Here is a 20,577-nt window from a genome sequence, read left to right as displayed (position 1 = left end):
CCTACAAAGAGAAAGAAAATATGTCACTGTTTAGGGAAACTTAAGAAAGATGTTGTCTATTTACAAGAAACCCAATTAAGGCAAAAGGATATTAGATTATTAAAGAACAAGAAATTAGGGAATCAACAAAAAAGAAAAAGGGGATTGTAATGGATGTAAAAGAGACTGTTATAGCAAAGGAAGTGTTCAATGATGTAAATGGCCATTATCTTGGGGTTGAAGTGAACCTCCAGGGCAAAGAAATATTATTGGTTGGAATATATGGCCCCCAGGGGAAAAAAGATTTTTTTTTTTCAATCAATATATAATTTAATGACAGACTTAGATTACACAGAAATAATAATGAAGGGGGACTGGAACTCTGTAATGAACACTTTACTGGACAGATCTTGTAGTAAAGCCAGGAAAAAGGACCAAGGAAAACTCCCCATGTCCTTTTTTAAACTGATGGAAAATCAAGAACTAGTAGATGTTTGGATTGGGGGGGGGGGCAAAGATTACACCTTTTTTCTGACAGACATAAGACTTTTTCTAGGATTGACTTTTTTTAGCTACTAAAACATTAGTTGTGCAAATTTAGGAAATGGAAATTTTACCAAAATCTTATAACCATGAAAGTTAAGAAAGCTAAAACGTCATTTAATTGGTCACTGAATGAAAAACTATTACAATTTCCTAAAAATGTAGAGAAACAGACTCTTAAATGGTATTTTTAAGAAAACGTGGGGAGAAACACTGATCATATAACAAATTGGGAAGCATCGAAAGCCGTGTTGAGAGGTCTTTTTTATAAAACTTAATGTGGAATACAAGAGAAAAAGAAGAAAAGAACCAGAAAATTCAAGAAGAGCTGAAGGAGAAGGAAGAGGCTCTCCAAAAAAAGCCAACTGATGTACAGACAAATAAAGAGATTAAACTCCTACGAAAACAACTCTCTATTATGCTAACTGAAGAGATGGAGAACAAGCTTAAATATCTCAGATTAAATAATTTCCAACATTGTAATAAACCGGGGAAGCGATTATCTTATAAACTTAGGGAAAAGAAAGAAAGGAAGATGATAATGAAGATCCAAGTTGGTAAGAGGATGGTCACAGAACAAAGCAAAATAAAAAAGGCTCATCATAAATGTTATGGGAAATTGTAAAACCAAGAGGAAGAAGATTTGGACAAGATGAATTCCTAGTTACAAAACACTGAATTGCCTAAAATAACTACAGAACAAAGAAACCTTTTGAACCAACCAGTAACCACGACCGAAGTCCTAAACGCTATTAAATGCAGTAAACCAGGCAGTGCTCCTGGTCCGGAGGGTTTCCCTGCCTTGTACTATAAGACATTTCAGTTAGAACTAATCGATCCACTAAGAAACATGATGAACAGTATAAGAGAAGACACTTTTCCACCAACCTGGAAAGATGCGGTAGTTTCCTTGATATCCAAAGACGAAAGAGACCCAACACAACTAAAGAACTATAGGCCGATTTCTCTACTCAGTAATGACTATAAGCTGTTTGCAAGTATCTTGGCAGAGAGAATTAAAGAAATAGTACCATTAGTGATACATAGAGATCAAAGAGGGTTCATCCTCAAAAGATATATTAAAGATAACATTAGGCATTTTAGAGATTTGATTGAGTATCACGAGATTAATATCGATAAGAAATTGGCTGCCCTTTTTTGATATTGAAAAGGCTTTTGATAACGTTTCGTGGAATTTGTTATTTGGTGTTATGCAAAAGTTGGAACTGGGGGATAGGATTTTAAGTTGGGTACAAGCCATATATCAAAAACAACATGCTAGACTTAATGTGAATGGAGAGAGATCTGAAATGATAAACATCTACAAAGGTACCAGGCAGGGATGGCCTTTGTCTCTTTACTTTTTGTGCTGATTATGGAAGTGCTGTTATAAAATGTAAGAAATAACTTGGAGATCAAGGGAATAAAGATTAAAGGAACTGAACACAAAACCTGGACATTTGCGGATGACCTTATGGTAACTATTATGGATCCCATTAATGACTCTAAAGGACTAATAAAGGTATTCAAGGATTTTGAATTAATTTCAGGACTGAAATTAAATAAAGATAAAACAACGATACTAACTAAAAATATGACGATATCAGAAGTAAAAGAGTTAGAATCAATTACAGGTTTTAATTCAAGTCAAAGAACTAAATATCTAGGAATTTGGGTCTCAAGTAAGAACTCTGATTTATTCCCGAATAACTATGAAAGATTGTGGTCCAGTGTTAAAAAGGATTTAGGAAATTGGAAAAACTTGTATCTATCACTGTTGAGAAGAATTGCTGTGGTCAAAAGGAATATATTGCCAAAATTTCTTTCTTTATTTCAATCTATCCCAATTATTGCAAATGAAAATCCATTTGTAGAATGGCAAAAGGGCTTGTCTAAGTTTATCTGGAAGGGTAAGAAAGCAAGAGTGAAAATGAAATACCTTCAGGATTCAAGAGAGAGACTTGCCATGCCAAATCTCAAAGTATATTACGATGCAGCCTGTCTTTCGTGGTTAAAAGATTGGATCATTCTCAAAGAGGAGGATTTATTAAATCTGGAAAGCGTGAATTTGAGATTTGGCTGGACTGCCTTCCTACTTTATGACAAGGATAAAGTAAACCGGGACTTTAATAATCACATTGTGAGACACGCTCTACTCAGAACTTGGAAAGAATACCAAAAACGAATATGTCCTAAAATCCCCCTTTGGGCATTTGTCCATGAAGCTCTTTTTAAATATAACCCTAAGAAAGAGAGTTGGGTTATCTATCAAGATTTGATGGTGATAAATAATAATGGATATGAGATAAAGACATGGGAAAACCTTACTGAACAAAGGTATTAAATATCGTGGTTCTTTTGCAGACAGCTAAGGGAACGATTTCTTATGGACAAAAGCAGTATGAGATTGGTAAAGTAGAGATTGTGAGATAGAGCGGGAGTTAATGCTAAACAAAGATGCCTTACTGTCAAGACTGTATAAATGTATTCTTAAAATGTATATGGAAGAAGAAGTTGTCAAAGACAATATGATTAAGTGGTCCCAAAACTTTGGTTTTTCTATTGGACCAATGGGGAAATAGGTGGATAAAGCGACTGAAATATACCTGTAGCCAGAACCTTAGAGAAAACTATTGCAAAGTCTACTTCTGATGGTACCTAACTCCCCTTAAGATCAGCAAAATGTATAATGATTGTACCAACCTGTGTTGGAAATGTGGGAAAGAGCAAGGCTCAATCTCTCACATGCGGTGGACTTGTCGGGAAGCATGTAAACCTTGGAAATCAATCTTCTTTGAAGTCAAGAAAATAACTGCCATAACTCTGAAGTTCTCACTTGAAGTCTTTGTGTTAAATATAACTGATCTTCATTTAGAGAGTAAATATGGTAAAATATTATTTTATATGTTATCAGCGTCAAGAATAGTCTACGCCTAGAAATGGAAGCTGAAAGAAATCGATACTAAGGATGACTGGATGTTCAAGTTATTAGACACGATGGAAATGGACAAGCTCTCAAGAGAAATCAGGAATGGATCCAAGAATGTATATAAAGAAGATTTGAATGACATTATGCTCTTTCTCCAAAAAGAATGGGGGGAAATGCTGTTCTGGGTAGAGATTAAGTTGAAGTGGAAGTAAAGGTTTTGTTTCTCAGGGTGACAACAGCTGACAGAAGGTATATGTGTATATTGGTTAACTCTAATGATATGTAATTTAGAGAGGACTCATTATGATAATTATACATATGAAATGAAGATGATGGGGGAAATGTAATTGTAGGAACAAGCATAATTAGAACATCTATTATAATTGTTAAATATATAATTTAAACTAGAAAACAACGGGATAAAGAGACAGTCTGACAGTAAGGAAGTAATGTTTGAGAACATAAACACGACAGATAGTACTTTTGTGTTATGATATATTATGGATGATCGTCAAATGTTTTTTTGTTTTTATATGTTTTTAAAATTTAATAAACATTATATATATATATATATATATATATATATATATATATATTTTCCTGTGTGGAAATGAAGAGTGACATTTTTAACAGGCTATTCCCAGATCATTGGGAACTGAGAGAAATATTCTTTTCCACTTCCTTGGAGAGACAGGATGAAGAAGATGTTATTTAGCTTCCTTGTTTCTAGCCAGATGGAGGATGCAGAGTAGAGAGTGATTTCCCTGCAATCTTTGCCAGTTGAAGCAACAAATCACTTAAGCCTTGCAGTTATAAGATTAGCAATCAATCAGTTATTAAGACTTAGACCAAAGACCATTTGCATACAAAATGTTAGAATACAAAACAGCTGTAGGAACTGCATAATAAAAGTACAACACAAGTAAATTACATAATAATCTTGCATGTAAAAGGTTTAACATTAAAATCGGTTAAAATACAGACAACAAAACTATAACTAAATGAGGGCGTCCTCAAAACAATCAACAGCAATATCGGCAATTTATCTAGCCCCAATCTTCATTGCTGCCAGGGGAAAAGGAGAAACCTTGCGAGTTAAAATCAGAGAGGAAATTAAAAAAGAAAAACCCTTTCTGAAAGAATAGTAGATCTAAAGGAGGCAGAATAGATCACCCCAAAATTGCTTCTCCTTCTTTGTCTTCACAGCTAGCGCTAATTGACTCCATTATGGCGCTGTTGCCGGACGCTGTCGTTTGGTTGCTGTTCAACATGTTGTTTCTTCTCAGCAATGAGTAAATCCTCAAGGAGAGGCTCCTCTGCCCCATTTGGCTCCAAGGATGGAAATTCCCCTGCAATGGCTCCAGGCAAAGAGACGGCGCTCTTGCCGGACGCTCTAGCTTTCCTTAAGCCACGCGTCTTGTCTCTCCACTTACGGTACGCCGCTTCCAGCTTCGTTTGTGAGGCGTTTCTGAGCATCCAGGAGACTAAGAGTGGTTTGGACGCAGTTTAGAAGCGGTTTAGTCGTCATTAGGCAGAAACCTTTGAAGAGTTTGTGCAATGACTGGGCTCCAGTCAATGGAGGTCTTCTTCAGGCAGAAAAGGGAGGTTTATGCAAATGCAGAATGACATCACTGCTACGGAAGGCTCTCTTGACCAATCAGAGAGCAAGATGAAGGTTCTTCTGGAAGCTTCCGTGAGAAAGAGATATAAGGCCTGAGAGACCAAGAGACAGTTGGGGGAATTGTGTCAGTTGGAGATCAAGAGAGAGAGTTAAAGAGCGGATCTTGGAAGTTTGTCTCAGAATTGGACGCTTGGGTTTATTTGTTTTTTAATAGCTTGTATGAATTGCATGTTATATACCAGTGATTCCCAAAGTGGTCCAGGTGGACCCCCTGAGGTCCACGGGAGACTCGACGGGGGTCTACGTTGGCGTGAAACAAAATGGGGGATTCACAAGTTGAAAGTGGGGGGTCCACGAAAATTTATTTGGTTTTGATAATGAAGAACAAAAATGTTGGCTTGGTTTTACCTATCAATGTTAAAATCGCCTTATGATTACTAAAACAAAGATTTTTTTCTTTACATGTAGGTAACTGAAATGAAACATGACTGAATACAAGAAGAAATGTCGACAGTACAGTATTGATTATTTGAAATTTGGTTTTCTTCCATCAAAGGCAGACAAACGATTGCCCATATGCCTTTTATGCAACGGAGTTTTGAGCAATGACTCTATGAAACCATCGAAGCTCGAAGATCATCTAAGAAGGCGTCATCCTGATAAAATAGGTAAAGATTTAAAATATTTTCAAATGCTGAAAGAAAAATATGAAAAGACACCCACTGTGCACAGTATGTTCACTTCAACCTCTCAAAGTAACGATGATGGCTTGCGAGCATCTTACAATATCTCATTGCTTATAGCGAAATCTGGAAAACCGCACACCATAGGAGAACAGTTAATTTTACACACTGTTGAAGAGGTTTTAAAAAACTGTTCTGCACAAACCTCCATTTGACGTACTCAAAAGAATTCCTTTGAGTAACAACACTGTACAAAGATGTATTGATGAAATGCTCTGATATTGAAAGCTTCTTGTGTAAATATCTGCTAACAACTCATTTTTCTATTCAACTGGACAAGTCAACTTTACCTGATAATGAAGCATTATTACTGGCATACATTTGATTTGTTATGGATGAAGAAATCCATGAAGAGCTGCTATTCGTGAAAACTTTGGAGACGGACACTAAAGGCAAATCAATATTTAATGTCCTGAGTGATTTTTTTAAGGAAAAATCAATTCCATTTACAAACATTATTTTGGTAGCAACAGATGGAGCTCCTGCCATGTTCGGGCGATATCGTGGGTTTATAAGCCATCTTAAAAGAATTATACCAGGAGTAACTGCAATTTACTGTGTCATCCACCTGGTAGTGAAAAAATTGAGTGATAGATTGCACCAATCGCTTCAATTTGTGATTAAAGCAGTTAACAAAATAAGAAGTAATGCGTTGAATAACCATTTATTTGCACAATTGTGCGACGAAAATGATGAAGACTTCAAACGATTGCTCTTACATACTGAAACACGCTGGTTGTCGAAAGGTGCATATTTAACAAGATTTTACTCACTTTTTGAATCAGTTTTAGAATTTCTGGAAAGTAAAGATCCAGATTTAAAAGAAAACCTGATCAAATTGAAAGCAGACATCGCGTATTTGACAGATTTGTTAAAAAAATGTGATGACATTAACTTGCAGTTACAAGGGGACAGCCTAAATTTAATAAAAACAAAGGGTGTAATTTTGGCTTTTCTTGAAAATTGAAATTTATGAAGCAAAATATTAGTCAGCACGAATTCTCCCAGTTTCTAAACTTGTCACAGGCAGAATGACTTGATGAGGATATTCAGGCATATGTTCAACATTTAAATGCCCTGCATAATGACTTCAAAAACAGATTTGAAGATATTCTGACGATCATAAATCCATTTGATGAAACGGAAGTGGTGAATGTGGTATTACAAGAGGAGCTACTCAAGCTTAGCACCAATGAGGAGCTGAAGGTGAAATTTAAAAAAGGCTATCAAACATTTTGGCTGCAGGTAGAAATACCCGAAAAATATCCTGGGCTGTGGGAAATTGCGAGAAAACTTTTGATAGCGTTTCCCTCGTCATACCTTGTCGGAAAAGGTTTTAGTGTCGTTACAAACCTATTAACAAAAAAAAAAAAAAGGAGCAGATTGAACATCACAGAACGGGGATATTTGTGGTTATTCCTTACAAAACTGAAGCCAAATATTGATAATTTGCTGTCAATCCATCAAGTACATTCCTCCCATTAAAATTATGATTATTTTTTTTTTGTTGATTTGCATTGTTGAAGTTATGTTACATTATTAATGTTTAATTTTAATTCTATTAAGTCTGTAATCATATTATTTTAATAAACAGAACACAAGAAAATATACTATTTTTATTTTTATTTTTACCACTCCGAAATTAGGGTTGGAACTCAGCTGCGACACAAATTTCCATCATCAGATCTAATCTTCACATTTTTGATCGCTTTATAAATAAAGGTTAATAATAATAATAATAATAATAATAATAATAATAATAATAAATATGGTAGAAATGTAGCAGCAGGGGGTCCACCGAAGCCAGCAAAATTTTGAAAGTGGTCTACGAGAAAAAAAAGTTTGGGAACCTCTGGCTTAGAGGAAGGGTCTGAGGAGGAGGAAGAGGAGGAAGGCTTAGGGGAAGGCCTGAGGAGGAAGAGGAAGAGGAGGAAGACATAGAGGAAGGATCTGAGGAGGAAGGCTTAGAGGAAGGGCCTGAGGAGGAGGAAGAGGAGGAAGGCTTAGGGGAAGGACCTGAGGAGGAAGAGGAAGAGGAGGAAGACATAGAGGAAGCATCTGAGGAGGAAGGCTTAGAGGAAGCGCCTGAGGAGGAGGAAGAGGAGGAAGGCTTAGGGGAAGGGCCTGAGGAGGAAGAGGAAGAGGAGGAAGACATAGAGGAAGGATCTGAGGAGGAAGGCTTAGAGGAAGGGCCTGAGGAGGAGGAAGAGGAGGAAGACATAGAGGAAGGATCTGAGGAGGAGGAAGGCTTAGGGGAAGTGCCTGAGGAGGAGGAAGAGGAGGAAGGCATAGAGGAAGGATCTGAGGAGGAGGAAGGCTTAGAGGAAGGGCCTGAGGAGGAGGAGGAAGCCATAGAGGAAGGATCTGAGGAGGAAGAGGAGGAAGGCTTTAGAGGAAGGGCCTGAGGAAGAGGAGGAGGAGAAGAAGAAAAAGAAAAAGAAGCAGCAGCAGCAGCAATTCCTGCGCAGAATACTTTTTGGTTGTTGCTTATTATTATTATTAAATTTTATTTATTTATTTATAAAGGCTTATAAAGATTTATTTATAAAGATAATCTCAGGGAGTCTCTATATCATCACATCAGGAAAACGTTTAGGTATTGTTAAGGTTTGGAAATGCTGTTTGGGGTCCCTTCTGACTTTGGGGCCCTTTCATCCCCCATTTTGGGTTCCCTGAAGGCCTAAAACTGACAACTGCCAAGTGCTGAGGCAGAGGCAGCCATTTTGTGTTCTGGGGGCCATTTTGTGTTCTGGAGGCCATTTTGTGCTTCTTGTGACTGTGGGGAATAATGTTCTGGAATCTTCTCTGAGGCCTCAGTTGAACAGAGGCTTCTCTTTCTCTCCTGAGGCTCCAGAGTCAGAAGGAGGCCAGGCTCCTTGGGCCAAAAGGAAGGAAGTGTGTCTCTTTGTGTGTCTTTTGTGTCCCTTTTCTGAGAGAGTTTTCTTATTACACAACTCTGCTCCTTCTGGGGAACAAGGGTTTTAAAAGGGATCAGAAATGGGGAGGATAGTTTTAATACAAGCCTTATTCTTCTTCTTCACAAACATTGGGCTTTGGTTTCTAAGAGGAGGATTGTCCCCCAAAAAAGGCCAAAAGTGGCTCCTTTGGGAGGTTTTAAAAGTCTCCCCAGTTTCCTTATTAATAGATTTTGAGGCAAGAAGGAAGGAGACAGACCAGAATAAATCATATTACCAAGAATGAAACAAACAAACAACAACAACAAAAATGAGGATTATAGACTAAAACAAACTACTTATTTTTTTAAAGGAAAACCATTATTAGGAGGCTAAAAAGAAGACATGGGTGCTTCTACCCTTTTACAACTGACTCAGGCTTTATCTGCACTACAGAAATAATCCAGTTCGAAACCGCTTTAACTCTCCTGGCTCCATTCTATGGAATCCTGGGATTTGCAGTTTATTGTGGCATGAGAGCTCTCTGGCAGAGAAGGCTAAGTGTCCAAAGGTAAAATCCCAGGATTCCCTAGCACTGAGTGGTTAAAGCAGTGCAAAGTGCCTTATTTCTATAGTGCGGATGCAGCCTTCTTGGGAAAGGAGCTGATGATGGGGAAAAGCACTGGTGAACTCAGAACGTTTCAGCAGATGATTCATGTATTTATTCATTTATTTATTTATGATGTACTCATTTCACATCCAGCTACGGGGACATAATCAGGGCCCTCTCCAATTCCCCATCCGCTAATCCCCCACAACTCTAATAAGGCATGGAGTATCTGTTGTGTAGGGGAGCTGCAGTGAATCTATGCTAGGTCCAGGGTGTTTTGTTTGGTGCAGAGGGAGGAAGGGGATGCCCACCTCTGCATCGGCCCAAAGGAGACATTCGTCACCTGCGTATGTCACCAGCAGGATGCTGTTCTCTGTGTCTTTGAGTGCTGCAGGGTTTCTTGCAAAGCCAATCCTAACCTTGGTCCCTTTTCTCAGGACCTTCATCTCGGCCTCCTTGTGCACGGCTTTGGGGACTCTCTTGCTGGAAGTGACCAAGTGCAGGGCTACCAGGACCCCCTGCCCACCTGATGGCCAACACAGAGGCCAAGCGGAGGAAGTTGGGCTCCAACAGAAAGAGCATGAAGAGGTACAACAGCTCTTTGGTGAGTCACTATCCTATTATCTTCATCTGTGTCACTGCTGGGCCAATTTATGAAAGGAAGCAAATAAAATACTGTCCGAGTTTGGCAGAGAGTCCTGGTTAATCCTCTGTCACCTCATTATTTCAGGGGCTTTTAAAAATGTCCTGGTTGCTCTCTCCTCCTCCTACGTTTCCTGTTTCTCAGCTCTCTTCAGTTCCTGAGGGCAATTGAGTTTGTAGCCCATCAACTCAAAAGTGGGGAGAGGAGAGGAAAGGAGGAGGATATGGCCCTTTCCAGGAGGCTGAAGCAGAAGGAAACTTCATAGCGTGTGTGATCTTCCTCATAAACAACTTTGGCCATCTTCACTGCTTTTTGGGTTGTTTGTCCATATGTGTCTTGCTTTTCCAATCTGCAAAATGTTGGGGGATATGGGAAAACATCTCTGGATCTAAATATGGGGTGGGCCCAGTGGCCCTCAAGCCCAGAGTGCTGCCCAGAACTGTTATAAAAAATGATATTTGCCTCTCAGATTTGGCAAGAAATGTCTAAATGCACCATGATTCTTTGGTGGCTAAATGTACTGTATGTGTTGAGACAGTGAGTATCCTAATCCATTATCAATTTCCCAGCCATGGCCTAAATTATATTATGTATTATATTGTATATTATATTGAAAAGATTCAAGACAAACTGGATCTCAAAGGCAGTAGCTTTTTTCTGGCTGACGGCATTTAAAATTTATTTCCTGGACTTAATTCTAGTGATCAAAAAATATTTGGATGCACCATGTGCTTTCCTCCCCTTTTGCTTAATATCTCTGTGGATGAGGGCTATTTTCTGTTGCAGGTGACCTTTGCGGATGTGGCGGTATATTTCACCGAGGATGAATGGAAACTTTTGACGAAGAAGCAGAGACATATGTACAATTACATAATGATGGAGAATTATGAGAATGTGGCCTCTGTGGGTAAGGAACTGGAATCCACTAGCATTATAGAATCACAGAGTTGTAATAGACCACAAGGGCCATCCAGTTCAACCCACTTCTGCCATGCAGGAATACACATTCCAAGCACCATCCAGCCTCTGTTTAAAGACCTCCAAAGAAGAGGACTCCACCAAACTCTAAGGGAGTATATTCCACTGCCAAAGAGCTCTTACTGTCCCTAAGTTCCTCCTAATGTTTAGGTGGGAACTCTTTCTCTGTGACTTGCATCCATTGTGGTGTCTCTTTTTCTCTGTAGCAGCAGAAAGCAAGCTTGCTCCATCCTCAATACGACCCTTTCCAATATATAAACATGGATATCATATCCGCTGTTAATTTTCTTTTCTCCAGGGCAAACATACCCAGCTCTCTAAGCTGCTCCTCATAGGGCTTGATGGTTTCCAGATCCTTCACCATTTTAGTTGCCCTCCTCTGGGCATGTTCCAACTTTTCAACATCCTTTTTGAATTGTAGAGCCCAGAACTGGACACAGTATTATTCCAAGTGAGGCCTGACCAAAGCTGAATAGAGTGGCACTATTACTTCCCTTGATCTAGAAACTATACTTGTATTGATGCACCCTAGAATCACATTGGCCTTTTTAGCTCCTGCATCACACTGTTTCCCCCTGTTGAACTTGTGGTCTACTAGGAGTCCTAGATCCCTGTCAAGCATAGTTTAATTCTGATAGCAACATCTGTAGAATATTTGAATTTGTAGTTTAGTGAGGCACTATTGCTCTCCACTTTATAAGGATTCTAAATACCCCATTGTAAACTGCCAATTGTCAGAACCAGCTTCTGTGGTTCATCCAGAATGGTATTGCGGTTTCAGGGTGAATTGTTAGTAGTTTAAATGTTGGTAGTTTTAAGTAAGGATAGTGGGGCCTAGAGCGGTTTGGGGAAAGGAAGCAGTTGGGGAGGCTCTTAACTGACTGGTTTGTGAGCTTTGGGTGGCAGACATGTCCCTGAGGGGAGAGGCGTATGTGAACGGTGGAGGAGAAGGCAAGAGGTACCCGAGCTGTTTAGGGGCTGAAGGGGGAAGAAAAGGGAGGAGTGTGAAGATAGTTAATGACGGAGGAAAAAGGTTTCGAAGCTTCAGAGACTGCTTAGATGTGTTAATGGACACTTCTGCCGGAGTTTCTCAATAAACCTTTTGGTGCAAGCAAAGGACTTTCTAATTCTGAGACTTAGTTCTGGCACCAGATATCACACCAATTCTAGGATTTTGTGGGATGACAGCATGGAGATTAATGAATTTCTCACCCAAATGGTACTCAGCACATCTCTGAGTATGTTTCCTACCTTTTTTTGCCCTCTTCCAGTCTTTTGAGGCTCTGGAGAGGCTTCTTGGGGGAAAGCCCTCCCTTGGCCCTGCAGTGGCTCAGAGAGGGCCCAACAGTGTCAAAATGGCCTCCACTTCTCCAAACAGATGCAATGGGATACTGAGGGTCAAAACATTATTCCTATTTTAAGGCAATACAATGTGCAGTTTTCCCTGAGATTTCCAGGGGGCCAATGTGACCCCCCCCCCAGTCCCCAACAGTAGACCATCCCTGTCTTAGAGATGTCTTAAGGCTGTTTTAAGGCTGCTCCCTGGTGCTTGATCCTCACCAAAATTGGAGTCCAGGTCCCAGCCCCATTGCTCTGCCTTTCCCAGTGAGTTAGTTGTATATGGATTATCCTGCCTTTATCAAACAATGAGCCTCAAAGTGTCCCTTTTATACATCAAATAAATGGGTGTGTCTGTGATAGAGCGAAGGAGCGAATGTGAAAAACAGAAAGGCAGGAAAGAGATGCTGAGGGTGAAATGCAGAAGCAGTACAGATGGGCAAGAGAGAGAACAGAGGGAGGAAGGGAAGGGGATCAGGCTTAGGGCGGAAAAATGAAATGCACAGATATAGGATGGGGGACACCTGGCTGAATGCAACTACATGTGAAAGATATCTAGCAGTCCAAGTAGAACACAAGTTGGACATGAGTCAACAGTGCTATGCAGCAGCCTACAAGGCCGATCAATTTTAGGCTTAATCAATAGAAGTATAGTGTCTAGATCAAGGAAAGTAATAGTGCTACTCTATTCTGCTTTGGTCAGGCCCCACCTGGAATACTGGGCACAACAATTCAAAAAGGATGTGGAGAAACGAGCGTGTCCAAAGGAGGGCAACTAAAATGGTGAGCAGTCTGGAAACCATGCCCTACGAGGAATGCCTTAGGGAGCTGGGGATGTTTAGCCTGGAGAAGAGAAGGTTAAGAGGTTATATGATAGCCCTGTTTAAATATTTGAAGGAATATCAAGCTTCTGCAGCTCCAGAGACTAGAACACGGAACAATGGATGCAAACTGCAATAAAAGAGATTTCACCTCAACATTACTTGAACAGACCTTACTTCCTGACAGTAAGGTCTGTTCAACAGTGGAATAAACTCCATCGGAGATTTTAGTGGAGTCTCTTTCCTTAGAGGTCTTCAAACAGAGGTTGGATGGCCATCTGTCGGGGATGCTTTGATTCCAGCATGGCAGAATAGGTTTGGACTGGATGGCCCTTGCGGTCTCTTCCAACTCTATCATTCTAGGCCTCTGGGAGCCAGGAGGGGAAGGCAGGAGTAAAGCCAGGATCGCCTAGCTCTGTGCGAAGAGGAAGCGACCTCTGGGAAGGGCCAGGAGAGAGGCCTTGGGGATTGGGAGGCAGCCACCAACCGGACAGATAATGATGATGATGATAATAATAATAATAATTTTTATTTGTATTTCCCCCATCTCCTAAAGGATTGAGGTGATATTACAACCTTAAAATAGCCATAAAACAACAATAGCATGCAATTTACACACAGTAAAACAACAAGTCACCTAAAACTCAATTCAGGACGAATAAAAACATTGTTTAAAATGCACAGAAGTGGGATTTTTCCTTAAGTTCTTTACAAGAGGTCGGGTGGGTAAGCCTTCCGGAAGGGATCCGTCTTAAGTGCTTTCTTGAAAGCATCCAAGGTGGTGAAAAGACGGATCTCCTCCGGCAAGATGTTCCATAACTTGGGGGCCATGGCTGTGTACGCTCTGTGGGAAGTTGTTCTTAGCCTGACCTTTGGGTAATCTAATAGATTCTTCCCAGCTGTTCTGAGAGTGTGGGGCGGATTGTGGAGGGAGAGGCATTCCCTCATGTAGCTCAGGCCCAAGCCATGTAGGGCTTTAAAGGTAATAACCAACACTTTGTATTGCGCCTGGAAGCTAATTGGCAGCCAATGTAGAGATTTTAGAACTGGTGTTATACGGTCTGACCTAGATGTTCCAGTGGCCAATCTGGCTGCCGCGTTTGGAACTAACTGAAGCTTCCGAACTTGGTACAAAGGTAGCCCCATGTAGAGCACTGAACTTAAGAACTGAACTCGAAATCAGGCCCTTGTTTTCATACATATTAAGGGTTCCACTTAATAATTATGAGCAATGAAGAGAGGAAAGGATAACACAAAAATTCCTTTTCCTCTCATGTTTCTTTTCCAACCTGAGCTTTCTTAGCTCTGTGGTTGATTCCAGAGGCCCTTTGTCACTCGAAATGCTGGAGTCTGGGGAGGAGACCCACAAGTGCTATGCTTTTAGGGGAATTTCATACTTAGCTCCAAGGAGAGATTGAAGCAACAGTGACCTCGGGATTCATCCCAACTATACCAGGCCTGAAAGCACACAGAACTCCAGAGGCATTTCAAATAGGTTTTTGTGTTTTATTTAGGGGAAAAGCAAAATACATGCACACACACACATGTACACATATAGGTGTTCACACACACACACACACACACACACACACACACACACAAGAACTGGGTAACAAAAGTGGGAGTGGTGAATAGTGTAAGGCTTTGCTAATGGTAATACATTACCTAGATGGATCTTGATTCCAATTGCTGAGGGTCCAGAATGGGGAGAGAAGTCAGTAACTCCAATGGCAAGTGGGGCTGACGATTGTAATGAGGTGTCTGCAACTGGACTGACGCTGAAGAACAGCCAGTTGGGGCTGAGATTTATATGAAATAGTTGGTTGGGGGCAGAAACTGAGCATTCGAAAAGGTTTATATTGCTTTAGGAGGTTTCCTGGGAGGGGAAAGAATTGTCTGAAACTGAAATAAATGCAATGGGTGGAAATACTTCATCCAAACATGATTGTCACAGCGGTTCTTATTTCCTTCTTGGCACTGAATTCTGGTCCCATTCACAAACCAATGTATAGCATAGTCTGAAGGCGACATTCCCAGAGCTCAACAATAACAGCAGAGTACAGAAGCAAATCTCTAGATAAGCATTAACCACTTTCCACACTTAAAAATAACTGACATAAAGTTGATTTCCTCCATGTCCTTGGAGGTTCTTTATCTTGAGTTGCAATATAAAACATATATTTACCAGCTCTCCTCTCTGACTTCCATCAACTTCACAATCTCTTCTACACCCAACTCCAACCCACATCAATCCACATGTGAGCTGTATCCTGTATTGGTTGTGAGTCATCTCCTGGTGCCACACAGCATGAAGCATCCTCTGCAGTCAGCTTGCATCATGCCATGTGCTCTGACTAAACACTCTATGGCAGTCTCACAGGAAATGAGGCCACTTTTCAATTAAAATAGTTTTACATATATTTAATGAATAAGGATACAATCATTATATGGATTTGGGGCATCCAGAACAGGGTCATGCTCAGGTCATTCACACCAATTCTATTAATTTAATCTCAAATAGGGAGAGGTGAATGTGGGGCTAAATCTTGGGGTAACACTTTCCTCTTGACACTGAGATTCAGTCTTGTCTGTAATTGTTCTCCTTTACAGAAGAATTTGTCAGTCATGAAAGAGTCCTCAGAAGAAAGAAGTCACATAAATGCCAGCATTGTGGGAAATATTTTGCTTACAAGTCAGTCCTAGTCATGCATCGGAGATTCCACACAGGAGAGAAGCCATACAAATGCCAGCATTGTGGGAAATGGTTTTCTTGCAAGTCAAACCTAGTGGCACATCAGAGAGTCCACACAGGAGAGAAACCATTCAAATGCCAGCATTGTGGGAAATGGTTTTCTTGCAAGTCATACCTAGTGATACATCAGAGAGTCCACACAGGAGAGAAGCCATTCAAATGCCAGCATTGTGGGAAATGGTTTTCTTGCAAGTCATACCTAGTGACACATCAGAGAGTCCACACAGGAGAGAAGCCATACAAATGCCAGCATTGTGGGAAATGGTTTTCTTGCAAGTCAAACCTAGTGACACATCAGAAAGTCCACACAGGAGAGAAGCCATACAAATGCCAGCGTTGTGAGAAATATTTTTCTTTGAAGTCACACCTAGTGACACATCATAGAGTCCACACAGGAGAGAAGCCATACAAATGCCAGCATTGTGGGAAATGTTTTTCTCAGAAGTCACACCTAGTGACACATCAGAGAGTCCACACAGGAGTGAAGCCATACAAATGCCAGCGTTGTGAGAAATGTTTTTCTTCAAAGTCAGAGCTAGTGACACATCAGAGAGTCCACACAAGAGAGAAGCCATACAAATGCCAGCGTTGTGAGAAATGTTTTTCTTCGAAGTCACACCTAGTGAGACATCAGAGAGTCCACACAGGAGAGAAGCCATACAAATGCCAGCACTGTGGGAAATGTTTTTATCTGAAGTCAAGCCTCCTAATACATCTGAGAATCCACGCAGGAGGGAAGCCATTCAAATGCCAGCATTGTGGGAAATGTTTTTCTCAGAAGTCACACCTAGTGAAACATCAGAGAGTCCACACAGGAGAGAAGCCATACAAATGCCAGCATTGTGGGAAATGGTTTTCTTGCAAGTCAAACGTAGTGAAACATCAGAGAATCCACACAGGAGAGAAGCCACACAAGTCCCAGAAGTGAACTAATATAAGTTTTGAAAATATGGAATACAAAAAATATATTTTCAATCCAGCGGTGCTAAGAAAAGGCCGTTGTGATTTGGTTTGTAATGATTGTCTGTCCAAATGTTTGTTTATATTTTAAAGTAGTATTTTATTAAGATTAGGTTTTAATTGCTAATAGTATAGATAATGGCTTTGGGTTGTAAATTTAGCTGGGTATTGTGAGTTGTGGTATAGGTTAGGTAGATGGGGGGCTGGGATTTGTTATAGCTGGCTAGAATATTTATGGGAAAGATAGCTTTTGCAATGTGTGGGATGTTGGCTAATGGCAGGTATTAACACAAAGGGCTAGTTTGTGGGAATGGCAAAGGGGGGCTTGTTTCCTGTTGGGCATAGGCTGTGGGAATTGGAGGTGCGGGCTAGGTTTGGAAGAGGGTGATGTTTTAGGTTTTGGGGTTTAAATGTGTTGTTTGGATTGGAGTGGGCAATTCTAGGCTTAAACTATGTGTTCTCAATAAAGTTCTTTGCTATTTCAACACACTGGACTCTTTGATGCACAGAAGTTCTGAATTTGCCCAAAACTGACCCTTTCTTCTCTCCTCAGTCCTCAGCTCCATTCCCAGCCATAAGAACAACAGAGGCAAACACACACATACATGCACAGAAACACACAAACATACAGGATCAGTGTTGCCAATTTCGCGACTTTCACGCGAAAACGGGGACTTTTCAGAACTTTTCGTGTGATTTTCACGCCTTGCTCTAATTCAGTGCCTTTTCCGCAACTTTGGCCCGTTTCATCTCCAGACTGCTGCAGAGCAACCAACCCTTTGGAGTGTAACAGTTTTCAGCCAAGAGGGCTGGAGAAAACTCTCTCTCTCTCTCTCTCTCTCTCTCTAATGACTCCCTCTGAGAGCCAGGACGGAGCAAGCCCAACCAACCCCAACTGTTTGGAGGAATAGTTCAGCCAATCAGACAGAGGACAGTGATTGCCACCCCCCCCCCCCCAGGCATTCTCAGGCTCCAGGGGAAAGCACAGTGGCTGCAGTGCTGGAGAGAGAGAGGCAGGGAGTGAGGGATCTTGGCTGGCTTAATCCCAATTGCCTTGGGTTTCCAAGTAAGACATAGGTTTTAAGGCACACAAAGGCAATACTTGATCATGGTATCATGGCTTGATGTTGTGGACTTCTGTGTCTGCCTGAGAGTGACATTTGAATTTCTGAATTCCTGAGCTTGGGCAGAGTGCCCCAAGCCTACCTCTCAGGGTCGTTGTTGTACTGTGAGGACCATTTGGGTTGTGTGATGTGAATGTGATGTCCCTGAGTGTGTGTGTGTGTGTGTGTGTGTTAGTGATTAAATATGCCTCTGAGCATGGGCAGAGCACCTGGTAAGTTGGCATCCCTGCCCTGTCTTCCCAGAATTTTGTTTTGTGGCTCTCTTTTTCGTTCTCTTTTTCATCGCCATCCATACTGCAGAAATAACCCAGTTTGGCACTGCTTCTAACTGCAAGGCTCCCTGCGATGATGGGATTCTGGCCACAACAAACCACCAAGCCCAGAATTTCATGCATGGAGCCCTGGCTGCCGGTAAAAGCAGTGTCTCAACATGTCACAACAAACTACAATTCCCAGGATTCCCTGGTTGAACAAGGGAATTGCCTCCACGCTTCCAGATCACAGCCCCAGAGAATGAGTCGACAGGATATCAGTGTTGCCAGTTTAAGTCCACTTCTTCAGCTGCATTTGGATTTAATAATGATAATAATAATGGTGATGATGACAGAGAGACTGATCTTGTAGCACCTTTGAGTCTCACTGAAAAAAAGTTGGCAGCATGAGCTTTCCTAGACTTAAGCGTATTTCCTCAGGTGCATGGGAATTGTGGTTCATTGTGGCACCAGAGTTCTTTCTCACAAAACTACCATTCCCTGGGTTCCCTAGCACTGAGCCAGGGCAGGTAAAGCGGTCTTGAACTGGATTATTTCTGCAGTGTGTCTTGGACCCAACTCAGGCTGCATCTTCACTCCAGACTCCAGAGACAATCCAGTTTCATACCGTTTTTGCTGCCATGGCCCAGTGCTATGAAATCCTGGGAATTGTAGTTTGTTGTCACACCAGAGTTTGCTGAGAGAGAAGGTTAAATGTCTCTGAAAACTACAATTCCCAGGGTTCCCTAGCACTGAGCCAGGGCAGTTAAAGCAGTCTCAAACTGGATTATTTCTGCAGTATGGATTGGACCTTGAGCATTTTTAATAACGAAGGTCCAATACACTGCAGAAATAATCCAGTTTGTGACCGCTTTAACTCTCCTGGCTCAGTGCTAGGGAATCCTGGGAATTGTAGTTTGTTGTGGCACCAGAGCTCTTTCTGATAAAGAAGGCTCAATGTCTCACAAAACTACACTTCCCAGGGTTCCCTAGCACTGAGCCAGAGAAGTTAAAGCAGTCTCAAACTGGATTATTTCTGCAGTGTGTCTTGGACCCAACTCAGGCTGCATCTTCACTCCAGACTCCAGAGACAACCCAGTTTCATACCGTTTTTACTGCCATGGCCCAGTGCTATGAAATCCTGGGAATTGTAGTTTATTGTCACACCAGAGTTTGCTGAGAGAGAAGGTTAAATGTCTCCGAAAACTAGAATTCCCAGGATTCCCTAGCACTGAGCCATGGCAATTAAAAGGGTGTCAAACTGGATTTATTTCTGCAGTGCGGTTTCATCCGAACCCATTTCTATTTGGCACAAAGCTTCCTGAACCCCCTTCATGTCAAAATAAATATCTTAAAAGGACTGAAAGATTCTTTGTTTGGTTCAATGGTGATTTTGAGAGTTGAAATAAGTTACAGTTATTTTTATTCAATTATGTTTACGTTTATTTGCAAAACATCTGCCATTTTAACATTATGGGAATTTTCCGGGAATTGTGACTGAATATTCCGTGGGATCTGGGGGGATTCAGCGGGTTTTGGACAAGCATTTCCGGGAATTATCTCCGAGGCTTGTTGGCAACACTGCTCAAGATGCTCTCATGGGTTTTTAAAATGAAGTTTAAGTTGTGCCTTTGGGAATTTATATATGTTTTTTTAAATGCAATTGTTTTTCATTGTGCTTTTTGGATTTTAAATTATAAACCTGCAATCTTCTGATTGGCAATCCAGCTAAATTATTTTTCCAATTAAAGTTGATAAGATTAGTGTGTTAGGCCTGAATTCTTTTGAAGCCTGGGGAAAAGTTAGGATGTTTTGGTTTTGTAAGGCTACAGCTGTGCTAGGCCGAAACAGCTGTTGCAATCATGAGCATTCGCCTGAGGTCATGCAAAGTTTTGGTTAGAATTGGTTTATTTTTTTATTTTTTGAGTTTTAAGTTGTGATCCATGAGTTTCCTGGCCTATTGAATTTTCGCTTTTTCTGAATATTGTGTGCTTGTTTTGTACTTATTTCAACTGCTAATTTTTGAGGCCATAGCTTTTGTATTTTTGAGCTCAAAGATGCCTGCAAAGTCTTGCCAATGTCATGTTAAATTGGCTTGTTTTAAATCATTTTTTTGTTCCTGGTTTTAATTTTAATTTTCCTCTTGACTATTTTGATTTGTTTTGATTCCTGATTATTGACGGCAGTAATTGGTATTGTTTTAATTTTAATTTTTTTTTTGTTTTGTTTTGTTTTAAATGCCTGGCCTAAAGTTTTTAAAATGATTTCTTGTTATAACAGACGCTGAGAACTATTTTTATACTTTTAAGTTTTGAGAACAGCCCATCCATGATGTTTTTGGTTTTGTATATTGTTTTAGCTTGAATTTTTATTTTTATTTTTTATATTATC

The 20,577-nt window shown here is 40.6% G+C and overlaps 2 protein-coding genes across 2 annotated transcripts in view; both read left to right on the top strand.

The window, feature by feature from the left end:
• LOC149287748 (uncharacterized) overlaps positions 1 to 20,577 on the top strand; it is a 792,175-nt gene that overhangs the window by 462,423 nt on the left and 309,175 nt on the right. The gene's annotated exons all lie outside the window — the stretch shown is intronic.
• On the top strand, positions 15,612 to 17,266 carry LOC149287753 (uncharacterized). The gene has a single exon (XM_089492620.1). It carries the CDS (start codon positions 15,805 to 15,807, stop codon positions 16,777 to 16,779), a length of 975 nt encoding a protein of 324 aa, XP_089348746.1. The 5' UTR covers positions 15,612 to 15,804; the 3' UTR covers positions 16,780 to 17,266.

This window comes from Sceloporus occidentalis, unplaced genomic scaffold (genome assembly GCF_023333645.1).
Source record: "Sceloporus occidentalis isolate IW3139 unplaced genomic scaffold, rSceOcc1.0.p SCAF_57, whole genome shotgun sequence".
NCBI classification, from domain to species: Eukaryota; Metazoa; Chordata; class Lepidosauria; order Squamata; family Phrynosomatidae; genus Sceloporus; species Sceloporus occidentalis.
Note: the sequence above shows the minus strand (reverse complement) of the source record. Positions and strands in the feature narration are given on the sequence as shown.